This window comes from Triticum aestivum, chromosome 2B (assembly GCF_018294505.1).
Source record: "Triticum aestivum cultivar Chinese Spring chromosome 2B, IWGSC CS RefSeq v2.1, whole genome shotgun sequence".
NCBI classification, from domain to species: domain Eukaryota; kingdom Viridiplantae; phylum Streptophyta; class Magnoliopsida; order Poales; family Poaceae; genus Triticum; species Triticum aestivum.
The window spans coordinates 43,672,081-43,684,723 of NC_057798.1; the positions used below are offsets into that span (position 1 = coordinate 43,672,081).

At 41.0% G+C, this 12,643-nt stretch overlaps 1 protein-coding gene and 1 pseudogene across 2 annotated transcripts; one reads left to right on the forward strand and one right to left on the reverse strand.

The window, feature by feature from the left end:
• LOC123040286 (xaa-Pro dipeptidase-like) overlaps positions 1-4,016 on the forward strand; it is a 12,116-nt pseudogene extending 8,100 nt beyond the window's left edge.
• Positions 4,017-5,874: 1,858 nt separating this feature from the next.
• Positions 5,875-7,960, reverse strand: LOC123040287 (uncharacterized). 2 transcript variants are annotated; one of them, XM_044463173.1, is made up of 3 exons: positions 7,204-7,960; positions 6,771-6,989; positions 5,875-6,097 (listed from the first exon to the last, which is right to left on the reverse strand). In XM_044463173.1, exon 1 carries the CDS (start codon positions 7,907-7,909, stop codon positions 7,439-7,441), a length of 471 nt encoding a protein of 156 aa, XP_044319108.1. In that variant the 5' UTR covers positions 7,910-7,960; the 3' UTR covers positions 5,875-6,097; positions 6,771-6,989; positions 7,204-7,438. The 2 variants fall into 2 exon arrangements, with proteins under 2 accessions (XP_044319108.1, XP_044319107.1); XM_044463172.1 differs by having other exon boundaries at positions 6,771-7,960.
• Positions 7,961-12,643: the final 4,683 nt, after the last annotated feature.

The window sequence follows — 12,643 nt, forward strand, 5'->3', positions numbered from 1 at the left end:
CTGAATGTCGTATGATGTCTGCTACCATTGATTAGCGTGTCAGCAGAAAATAATCTCTAATTGAAGCATGTGCGTGTCAGCATTGGGTGATAATGTTCATAGTGAGAGTTTCAATTTTGTACGAAACTTGTACAGTTGGAGGGGCTAGGGACCATAATTTAGCCAACTTTAATGTTATGTTGGACCAATTAATCAAGTAAGGGAAAACAATAATACCAAACATACGAAGCAGAGGATAGAAATCAAATGAAGGAATAGCTATGGAGGGTCTTGAAGTATTGTCGTGTGTTCATGACTTCTTTAGGGGAGGAGTACGCAGTTTTGCCTTTTCTCTCTGGACATACTTATATCTAGTATATCTTCAGACGTTGAATGATGGAGACATGGCTCTAATGGACATGGGAGCTGAATACAATTTCTATGGTTCTGACATCACATGTTCATACCCTGTAAGTCATTTGGAATATTCATACTTCTATTTTGAAGTACTTTTTTACAAAAACATTATCAAATTTTGTTATTTATTGTTAAAAGTGTTATTTATACCCTCGGGTCCTTTCCTTTTCACTTCAGTCCAATGATAGTGTAGGATTATTTTTATTAAGCAATTTTTTTCTGAAATCAAATCATAGCTAATGTAATTCTTGCATGGAACTCATTAACCTCGATATAAACTGTCGCATTCTTCCGTTTATCACATTTTAATTGAGTGTTTGTCTTGTAATGTTATCTGAATGAGTTTATGTGTTTTTAGATAAATGGAAAATTCAAAAGAAACCAGACGATTATATACAATGTAAGTACCCTGATGGTAAAACTACCCACTTTGCTTCTTTTTTTATTGTTGATGCAAGACTGACTGTATTTCACAGGCTGTCCTTAGGGCTCATAATGATGTGATATCACATATGCAGCCTGGAGTAAAATGGATCGATATGCACAAGTAAGAATTATTTGTCGTCACTTATAGACCATGCAACTTTTAATGTTGTTTTTTTAGTGTTGTCAAATTGGGTTTCTGAGAAATAATTGTGCTTTAATGGAATACAATTTTCAATTAGCATACAATCATAAGTGTGCTTGATCTAAAGATTATTCACAGTTGTATCTGTGTTGTCAAATTGGGTTCCTGATAAATACTTGGAAGCAAATTTTCAGATCTTTTCGCCTAATGTGTCAATCTGTTTCAGTTTAACCAACTTGCATTGTTTCTCCCTCTGTTTGTTTATCATACTGTCTTCAATAAGACCTTCCCCTAAAAAATCATATTGTCTAAAATTGTTTAAGCGTCAGATGAACATTTTTGCAGGCTGGCAGAGCAGAGAATACTTGAATCTCTAAAGAAAGAAAATATTATCCATGGGTGCGTGTGAGAGATAATTATTTCTGCTTATTGAATTTCAATATGATAATATGTAAAGCTTGATGCTAACTTATCAGTTTTCCATAACCATTTATTTCAGTGATATTGGTGACATGATGAATCAAAGGTTGGGCGCTGTTTTCATGCCTCATGGTCTTGGGCACTTACTTGGAATTGACACCCACGATCCCGGAGGCTACCCCGAGGTTAGATTTTGACTATATCAATATCCATGCTTTCATTTTAATCATGCCATACTTACCTCCATTCAACTTAGACTAATGCTTGTTTCTCGACCATAGGGCTTAGAGAGGCCAAAGGAGCCAGGATTGAGATCCTTGCGGACAATAAGAGAACTTAAAGAAGGCATGGTAAGTAATTACCTTTACGATTAATTTATTAACATTTAGTATCACACAACGCTCTTTCTATTTTATATGCACTTGTTTGAGAAGTTACTAGGATCAAGCTTTACATATTTCAGCTTGTGAATTTATGGTAATAACTCCATAAATTCACAAGCTGTTGTGTTAATATATTCTCTTTTGCACAGGCTAATGAAATTTCTTGTTCCCCATTTCGGTATTCAAACATTTTAATTATTTTTCTCACTTATAAATAATCTCGTGGATATAATTTAATTGTACATAATCATGTATAGTTAAATTGGTTTTTCTCAGTTTGTGTATTCTGCTGTCTATGGAATTCACACTTCTGAAAGTTATTCCCTTTTGTGTTCTTGTCAATTATTCATAGACGAACTACTTTTGTGAAAGCATTGGGCATAAAGGCCCTGAGATCCATTCGGCTTGCCATCTTTCTACTTGTCATATAATAAACTTAAGAGAAAAGTCCACTTTTCGTACCTCAATTCTTTGATCTGCTCATTTTTGGTCCCTCAACTCTAAAACCGGACAGATTGCACCACGAACTCTCGAAACCAGCCATTTTTCGTTCTTGTGGGGTTTCACTGCCGAGTCAACCCGGTTTTGACCAAGATGTGAACAGTGCTCCGATGAACAGTAAATTCAAAAAAAACAAAAAAATATGAAATTTTATGACATAGAATATACTCAAATGCGCAAGGTGCGTGCCAACTTTTGTTTTTTTGCCCGAGCTCCTCGAACGTCGAAACATGACGAAAATTGGCACACACCTAGCGCACTTGAGTATCTTCGATGTCATAAAATTTCAGATTTTTTATTTGATTAGCTTTTTTTTAATTTACTGTTCATCGGGGCACTGTTCACGTCATGGTCAAAACCGGGTTGACTCGGTAGTGAAACTTCGCAGGGACGAAAAATGGCTGATTTCGAGAGTTTGTGGTGCAATTTGTCTGGTTTTAGAGTTGAGGGACAAAAAATGAGCAGACCAAAGAATTGAGGGACGAAAAGTAGACTTTTCTCTAAACTTAATGGACCCACACTTGCATGTGCACGAGACACTCTCTACTTTGATGGTCTTCAACTTAATAGAAGTTTCCTAACCTAATCTCAAATGTTGTATGTACCTATCCTCCTATTTTTTTGGTATATTTATGTCAGTAAAAACTGGAGCGAACAAAATGAAGGAAAACATAATTGTGTAATGAAACAATAGAAGGACATATTTTGTGCCAACGTGTTCAGAAGGGTGGGTGGGAATCTAATCTATAATTTGAGCTCCTGTGGTCTGTATTGCAGGTTATTACGGTCGAACCAGGCTGTTATTTCATTGGTGCTTTGCTGAGGCATGCCAAGGATGACCCAATTTCCTCAAAATTCTTCAACTGGGAAAAGATAGAAATGTACAAAAGCTTTGGCGGTGTTCGCATTGAAAGTAATCTGATATGTCTTGGTTGCTCTTTTCTGATACATAACAATACAACTTAAGAAATGCATTGCACAATAACACTTTATATTTTACTGTTGGTGCACTCCTATTTTGTAATGGCTAACTTGTAGTACGTAGAAAATAATTCAAATACATTATATTATATCTGTTTCAAGTCGTTGATGTAAAAAAAAATCTGTTTCAAGTCGTTACCTGCATCAACTCTCTTTGTTTTTCCTTCTTATTATTTTTAATACTTTTGGCTGTCTGCTTCCACGATGTCACAATTTTGGTCTTGATATTGTGTCGTTGTAGAGGAAGGGTGTAACTGGTCATCTTCATTGTTGGTTTCCAAGTAAATCAAAATGTACTGCAAACAACCCCTATTCTAATGCAGATATGTTAACTACTAGTTCTCTTTCTCGAGTAAAAGTTACAGGAGATAAACTCAACTTCACATCTATTTTATGCTCATAGTGATACAGAAGGATTTTCTAGAAGTTAGTATAGATTCCACATTATCGATTTCCACGTAAATGAATTGTACCGCAAACACCCAATTCTAATGCAGATGTTCTCTTTATCAAAAGTTACATGAGCCAAGCTCAACATTAATTTCTATAGCATCCACATTGCATTTACCTTTACCTGTTGTTCTTCATTGCCACACTAATAACGCAGTGTATGATTGCAGTATGTGATGGCGCAAGGATGCAAGAACCTGACAAACTGCCCCCGAGAGACCTGGGAAATCGAAGCGGTAATGGCTGGTGCGCCATGGCCTTCACGCGATGACTGTTCCAGTGCGATAGCAACAGAGAATGGCCTTCCCAAGGCCTAAGCACTTCAACTTGCCATGCCCTTGAGAGAGAAAAAAAACATAACAGTAATAATTTTATGAAATATAGGGTGCTTTGATTGAAAAACAGCGAGCCTCTCGCAAGCTGTTGGTTTGGTTTAAGTTTGATAATAAGTGGCATCTCATATGTTCACTTATAGATCCAGTGACATCAGTCACTTGTAGTGTCTCCTCTATGTGGACTAAAGTGTTCAAGGTCCTTGCAGATAGTTGAACCGTCTCTGTTCTGAACCAATAGCTAGATTGACATGAAAATTAAGTGAATGATCATGCAACAACCAGTAGCATCAATAGCCAACAGCGGAAGGAGTAATTTCCTCTCGGACGTTTTTGCAACAGCAACGAGGTTATGGCCTTATTTTTTCTCCTCTTAGGTTTATTGCTGACGTGGCATATCGCTCTTTCCTCTCCTAGTTCATAATAGACTCGGACATATTATGGGTAGCAGTATAAAGTCACTTATGCTCGAGACCAACATATGTACCTATGGGCCTTTTGGGCAGCTACACGAAACTCCCTTTCACTCTCGAGTGAAGAAAAATGGCAGTATTGCTGAAAAGTGCCAACAGCTCCATGGCTCTTGGTATTTGAAAATATTGAAAAACACACTTCCTGTGCTAAAAAAATCTTAGAATAAATACATGAATACATAAACATATTCCTAAGGCCCGGTAAAAATCTGGAAAAGAAATACTTTGGATTTTTGAAATACAAAAAAGAGAAATTTCTAAAAGAAATGACAACCTTTTTCTCCTATATACTATCAAAATGCTGGCTTCTTTCGCTGATGTCAACAAGTTGCCAGAGAAGCTTGGCTTAAAAGAAAAATCGGGTCGCTACGAGTACGCCACATCGCCCAAAACAGAGCAAAGCCCATCGCCTATACCTTTTCTCTTTCGAGGTTGTGCCCTAGCAGGGACCTCTGTCCTGAATACCCTGTTTTCTATTCAAGGATTACAAAGCCTCCACAAAATTTTCATATGCGTGTTGGAAGCTCTCCTGTAAGCCATAGCTCTATACATCGACTTGGCAATGTAAATTTTGTTAGCAGTGAGCTCCTTCACAGCCCAATCCTCCTAATCAGCGAGAAAGATACTACCTCTGTAACTAGATATAAGACGTTTTCGCAGTTTGAGTACCTTTGTCTCGTAATGTAAGACGTTTTTTTATGCTAGTGTAGTGTCAAAAAACGTCTTACATTATGAGACGGAGGGAGTAGTATTTTCCAGAATACCCCAAAAGATCTTCCGAACTGCTCCTCTACATAGCATTCAGCAACTAAAAAATCTTGGCTTTGGGCTGCTTGGGACAGGGCCTGGCAAGGCAAGCATAATTTCCAGGTTATCTTCTGAATGCAACTTCTGAAATGCCAAGGTGCAAGAAATGCTTCAGGTTACGCCCTTCACTAAATCCAGCCAGCAATGCTATTCACTGCTAATTACATGCTCCATCAAATAGTGGACATCGTAACCTAAAGTGCTGGGATAAGTGTGCTAATTCACCCACTCCTGATTCCCGAACCTTTCTCTAACTGTATTTGTTAAATAATAAAAAATGCTGCCCATTAGCGCACAATGCCACCATGGTAGTCATTGCCAAGCAAATACTACCAAAATAAGAGATCTTATCAAACATTTTTGTAAACATCACAATATCACAAAAATTGGCTAATTATAGTGCTATGCAGGGGAAGTGGCGGAAGAAGGCCAGGGTTGCAGGGGAGGCAATTAAAAAGAAGAGTGAAAGGGCAAGGAAATGGCGACTTCCCAAATACACTACCTGATAACAAGATGTGCCCAACAAGAACATTAGTTCGAATCAAATATGAGAGTGAACAGTAGATACTACACATCACAAATGCAAGCAATGTCGATTTGACTAGTTCCGCAGAGATTACTGAAATAACGGCAGCAGCAGTTATCAGAAGCGGATACAAATTCATTCTGACTACATGGAGGGCCAGTTTCTACACGGACCAAAGCCCACAGCATGGAAGATGGAAGAACCTGCAATAGTAAGGCGACATCGCCACAGCTCAGCTACCGGAACATAACTCTAGATACCTGCAGGAAAAATAAGATAATCAACCAAACCAAACTGTATTATCCATTCAATGCACGCCATATCCAAGAAGCGGTAAATGCAAATCATTGCCATTGTTCAACTTGAAAACTGAGTCTTTTCATACCATTAGACAGAGACAACATTTCAAACAGAGTAGAGATAGAACAGCACGAGAATGGATTTTTTTATTGGAATATTTCTATTCTTGACGTGTTTTAGCAATCAACTACTACGGACACTTATTGCAGCTAGTGTTGGCTGGACACTTATTGCAACTACTACGATATAATATGGATCTAGTGATTATCTTGGCTTCCCTCCTATGACATCGATTCATAGACGCCAAAAATTCTCAACAACTATACATCTATGAACTCCATAACATGATGCAAGTATATTTATGATTAAAATTACAGCTATGCATTCAAAGAATTACTAAAGAAATCAATACTGCAGCTATGCACATAATATTACCAAATTCAATATACACATATGAATATAAGCAAGAAACAAAGATTTAATGGATGATTGAACCACTAGAATAATAACACTAATAAGGATATAAAAGGCATTAATTCCAGCATCCCATTGTCCCATTATCAAAAAGCAAAATTATTTAGTTATGTGCCTGCAAAGTAGTAAGTATGTAAAGGCATGAGTGCATGACATTACCTGCAACACAGAAACTCTCAAATGGATGAAAGATACAGAGATCCCTCCTTTCATAAATCTTCTTAAACCTCAAAGGGTTGAGATAGACCACGAAGATACCGATCCTAGATGCCCCAACCACGAATGCATTGCTGTCCTCAGCGAATCCCAGCAAAGATAGTGGACCTCTGTTGTGCTCAGCATTCAGTGAAAGAAGCTTGCCCAGTTGAATAGTTATTCCTGGCAATAGAAGTCATTCACAAGGATCAAGCCAAGCCCACCATCCTGCGCTGACATAGTCATGAAGGAGCTGGATTTGCCATGGTCATACAGATCTAGTGGCATCTCTATCACAGCCAGGCTCCGGCTACCCATATCGAACTCGACAATGGTGTCACCATTGCCACGAAGCAGCCAGTAGAGGGAGCTCCCAACCAAGGTACTGGGGACGTACATGTACAGCTCGGATGCAGTATACAGAGGCTCCATTGCGGCAGGTTGAAACTCTGCTGAAATCACATCGCCCCATGCGCCTGTCTGCGATGCGTAGACGCAGACCGAGAAGGATCGCTCATGTGTTCTGCCAGAGGCCAGCAGCACCACCTTGAATGGGCTGGAATTGCAGCTGCCGTGCAGGCGGCCTTCCACGGCGGCGGCGCCGGCGCAGAGCACTGACCCGTTGTGGAGCATCACCTGCCGCCCCTTGAAGGCCAGGGGAGGTCCACAGGGCGCTTGTCTCCGGTCACCGGATCCCACACCAGGAGCTGGCTGACCCGCCGGTTGAGGAGGAGGGCGAGGCCGTGGCGGCAGTCGAGGACGAGGGGGAAGGCGAGGGGGGCGAGCGGCATGGGGAAGCGCGCGGCGGGCACCCTGTCGGGCGGGTCGAGGGAGGGCGTGAAGAAGGGGTGGCTCATGTCGACCTCGCCGGGGAAGACACCGAGGAGGGGGGGGCTCCCGTGGCGGGCGCGGAAGAGGCGGAGGAAGCGGCGGCGCTTGACGAGGCCGCGCCAGCGCTTGCTGACGAGGGAGGCTCGGAGGAGGGAGGACGGCTGCGGGGGGAGGCGGAGGAGGATCTCCTCGAGGAGGTCGTCGTCCTCGAGCGGAGGCACCGGCGGCGGCGCCGGCGACGGCGACGGCGGGGTGGGGCGGCGGCAGGCCATGGAGATGGAGATGGAGGAGGGTTTCTCTGTTCCAGAATATTCCACTCTCTTTTTTCCGCTCGCTCCCACTTCACTATAGAGAGCTACACCTTGTTACCATCGTAGCGAGTCGTCTAGGGTAGAAAAAAGTTCAAAACAAACCTCGAACTTGTAGATAAAAACTAAATCAAACCCTGAACTCCCAATCCCTGAAATTAGCACACCGAATTCATTGATCCCGATCTATTTTGAATCTTGGGAGTGTTTCGCTGCTATTCGCAGATGTGACAAGTCAAACCCTAGGTTCATTGACGAAGTCGTGTGTTCCTCTTAGTTTTGATCGGTGCATGGTGAAAATGTTATCGTTTCAAACAACGAAAATCGCTACAGTGTCTCTCAGTCTTCAAAAAGAAAAAATCTCAGTTTCAAGAACCACTCAAAGTTTAAAAAATGTTTGTGTTTAAAAAATGTGCACTACACTACCTCCTAGGTTTTCAAAAATAGTCCGACACTTTCAAAAAATGTTCGCATTCAAAAGATATTCCTGTTTCCATAAATGCTCACAAATTAGAAAAATGTTTGGGTCTTAAAAATTGTTTGCTACAGTGTCACCCTTTTTAAAAAATGTTCAAAATTTAAAAATGTCTGTGTTTAAAAAAATGTTCACTCGAGTACCTCCTAGGTTGTCAAAAGTTGTTCGTGTTTTCAAAAAAGTTTCCATTTAGAAAAATAGTCGTGTTTTAAAAAACTGCTCACAAATTTGATAAAAATATTTGCGTTTTAAAAAGTTGTTTGCTAGAGTACCTCCCAATTCTTAAAAATGTTAAAAGTTCCAAAAAATTGTGTTTCAGAAAATGTTCGCTGCAGTACCACCTAGGTTTCAAAAAAATTGTTCGTGTTTCAAAAATATTCGTGTTTTAAGGAAATGCTCGTAAATTCAAAAAAATCTAGTCTATCTAATATCATTTTCAGGAACAAGAGGAAATGGTTTGCATTTAAAAAAAGTAATCCCTACAGTAGACCTCTTAGTTTTAAAGTAATGTTCTCATTTACAAAAAATGTTCCAAGTTCAAAAAATGCTTGTGTTTTAAAGAAGTGTTTGCTACAGTACCTCGTTAGTTTTCAAAAATTCTTTGTGGTTTCAAAAAATGTCCGCTAAATGTTCAATATTCGAGTTTAAATATTTTGTTCACAACTTTGCAAAATATTCACCTTTTTCGAACAGATTGTTTATCCTTTTTTTTAGGAACTGGCGCTTCTATTAGTTTATGTTATTAACATATCGTGTTGCCTAATGGACAGCAGTGTTCGTTAGTTCTAATGGCTATCATCGTACCCTTTCGGCTGTAGCGCCCGCGTTCGTTCCCTGCAGTACGCTTTTCTTTTTCCTACATCTTTAGCTGGAGCGAACACTAATGGGCCAGCCCATTGCGCCTAGTGGGTAATTTGCCGTTAAAAAAAATCTCCGTGAGCCGCAGTCAACAATCCTGGCTGCCACGTCAGCAATCCCTGTTTGGGAACGCTCTCAGGGTTCAAAATAGATTGGGATCGATGAATTCAGTGTGCTGATTTCAGGGATTGAGAGTTGAGGGTTCGATTTAGCTTTCTTCTACAAATTCAAGGTTTGTTTTAAACTTTTTCCTCATTGTTTGGGCCAGATGTATGTTTGGGCCAGATGGGCCAGGCCCACACACCTCACTGTTTGACCGTGCCTTTTTTTTGTCTTCATTCGTTGGCTGTTCAAGGCCGCATAAGGGCCCTCAACCAGACACAGGCCAATGAGATTACATTTCCAGAACATGGTTTCCTCATTTCTCAAAAAAAAAAAAGGTTTCCTCAAAAAAAAATTCCAGAACATGGAGGCAGCCCTCCGTCCCAAGAGTCTGGACCTGGGTAAGATCATTGTCCTTGTTACCATTGTACCAAGTCGTCTAGCTAGCTAGGATACCCTACTGAGAGATCTGTCGGATTTAGCTCCGACAAAAAGGATCTTACAACCAGACCCAATGAAAAAAGAAACTGCAAATAGGTCCCTGACAAATGCAAGGAAGACCCTATAATGTGAAATAAAATCACAATCGGGTCTAAAACAACTCCCATGCAAATCAAAATTGTCAACACCAGGGATAGGGCCAGTTTGCAAAGAGAGCCTTGGCTCAGTGGTTGGGCATGCGGTTGGGCAGCCTAACGACCCGTGTTCAAATTCCTATAATTGACAAGTGATGCACAGGGGTTTTCCCCCATTTATTGAGGATCAAGTTTGGTGTATTATGGAATCATTCATCAAAAAATATCTTGATACTCATTTAAAAAATTCTGAGGACCACCTGTTTATCTTGGTACTCATACTAAAATGGCCGTATGCATCCCTTGTTGGTGCAGAGGCCGGGGAAGTGAAATTCTCCCCTAATTTTACTGTACAAGTTATCTGTGGAGTCGGAGGCCACGTGGGCGCAGATTCTGCGTAACAAGTACCTTCAATCCAAAACTTTGTCATAGGTGACAGTGAGGCCGACGGCCTCACCTTTTTGGAAAGGGCTGATGAGTGTTAAATCAGTCTTTTTCAATAGAACAAAGTTTATAGTCCGAAACGGTACTTCCACGAGATTCTTGGAGGATACGTGGCTAGGGGAAACACCTCTCGCGCTTCAGTATCCTTCCCTTTATAGCATCGTGCAACGAAGAGACGCTCTCGATGCTAACATGCTTCGGTCCACTCCCCTCAATATCCAATTTAGGAGAACGCTTGCCGGAGCACGTTGGGAAGCCTGGCTCCATTTGGTGAAAAGACTGATGGATGTGCAGCTTTCTCAACGGCCGGATACGTTGAGCTGGAAATTAACCAGGAATGGAGAGTTCACGGTTAAATCTATGCATTTAGATGTGATCAATTCTAGCTCTATTCCTAGTTCCAAACATGTTTGGAATGTCAAAATACCTTTGAGGGTTAAAGTGTTTATATGGTTTGTACATAAACAAGTTATTTTAACTAAAGACAATTTGACAAAGCGCAACTGGACCGGTTCTATGAGATGTAGTTTTTGTGATCGCGACGAGACCATCAAACACCTCTTTCTTGATTGTCCCATGGCGAAGTACTAGTGCAGAACCGGGCTATAGCCCCGGTTCATAAGGGGCTTTAGTGCCGGTTCTGTAACCGACACTAAAGGGTGGGGACTAAAGGTCCCCCCCCTTAGTACCGGTTCGGCACGAACCGCCACTAAAGTGCCACCACGTGGCACGAGCCGGGGCCGGGTGGCGGGAGACCTTTAGTACCGGTTGGTAACACCAACCGGTACTAAATGTTTGGGCTGTTTTTGGTTTTATTTTTTATTTTTCCTTTAGTTTTGTGTTTTCAATTTAATTTAGAGATTGTTTTTACATTATAATGAGTTGTTAAATCATTAGGTGAAAGTAACGCAGATTAGTTTCAACTTGGATGCATGCATGGATCCTAGCTAAGTGATCAAATTATATATGCCATATCCATATTACTTGATCACTTATATTAGGTGAGCAAGTAATATGTATATGGCATATACTTGATCACTTAGCTAGCTAGGATCCATCCAGTTGAAACTAATCTGTGGTTTCTTTCATAAATGATATAATAACTCATCATAGTCGTCATTAGCACTATTTAATCATCATAGTCATTACCGCTATCTAATCGCCACCAATATATACTAGCTTAAAGAAGAAACATTCACTTGTACCAGAAGTAAAGATATTATCGAGTTCAACATGGTCATGATTATAAATGTTCATACATAAGACCACAAAAGCAAATCACTCTTTGAGATTAAGTTCAGGGCGAAGAACACGAAGATCATGCTAATCACTCCTGCCGCTCTCTCTCAGGTAAAATAGCATAGAACATGTATAGCTCTCCTGATTCATCATATTGGAGCATGCTAATGAACATGTCTCCTAATCGTGGGATGCGCTTTTGATTGCTGCCCCCTAGTACGTCTTTGCAATCATGGACAATTCTGCTCTAGTCTTTCACTATTAAGCATTCCTCGCTATTAGAAATCTTGAATGCACTAAAGTGCATTATAGGAGGTCTTGGCCGTAAGCTAACCATCACTACTAGGGAAAAGCCTATACACAGAATCTTAGCAGCAGTGCGGCTCAAAAAGGAGCGCTGCTGCTAATTAGTAGTAGCGTGTGTGCTGGAAACTCGCTGCTGATAAATTTTTAGCAGTAGCGCGCTCTGCGTAAACCGCGCTGCTACAAATATCCACCGGCGGTGTTCACCGAGCTCCATTTAGCAGTAGCGTCGTGGCCTGAACCGCGCTACTGCTACAGATGTAGTAGTAGCGCGCTTTTACTGGGATCGCTGCTGCTACATTTCAAATTGCCAAAATTTTTGTCACTGTTAGCAGTAGCGCCATTGCCCAAAGCGCGCTGCTGCTAATTATTTAGCAGCAGCGCGTTTCTCCTCCTGCGCTACTGCTAACCCGCACCAACCCACCACCTTTCCCCACCCGTGCCTCCCCTCCCCCTCCTCTCTTCCCTTCCCCCTACCTCCCCCACATGCTCCCACTCTCACTCTTCTTCTTCCTCAATACTTCTCCCCCATTACTCTTTCTCTTCTATCCACCTTTCTCTCTCTTCATTACTCCTACCTAACTACACCACCTCCATTAATGCATCTCCTTTCTCTTTTTCCTTTCCCCTCCACTAGTTGAAGTTGTCTCCTCCCAAATTAGGTAGCTAGGTAGATGTAGGATTTAGTTAAGTGACCTATTT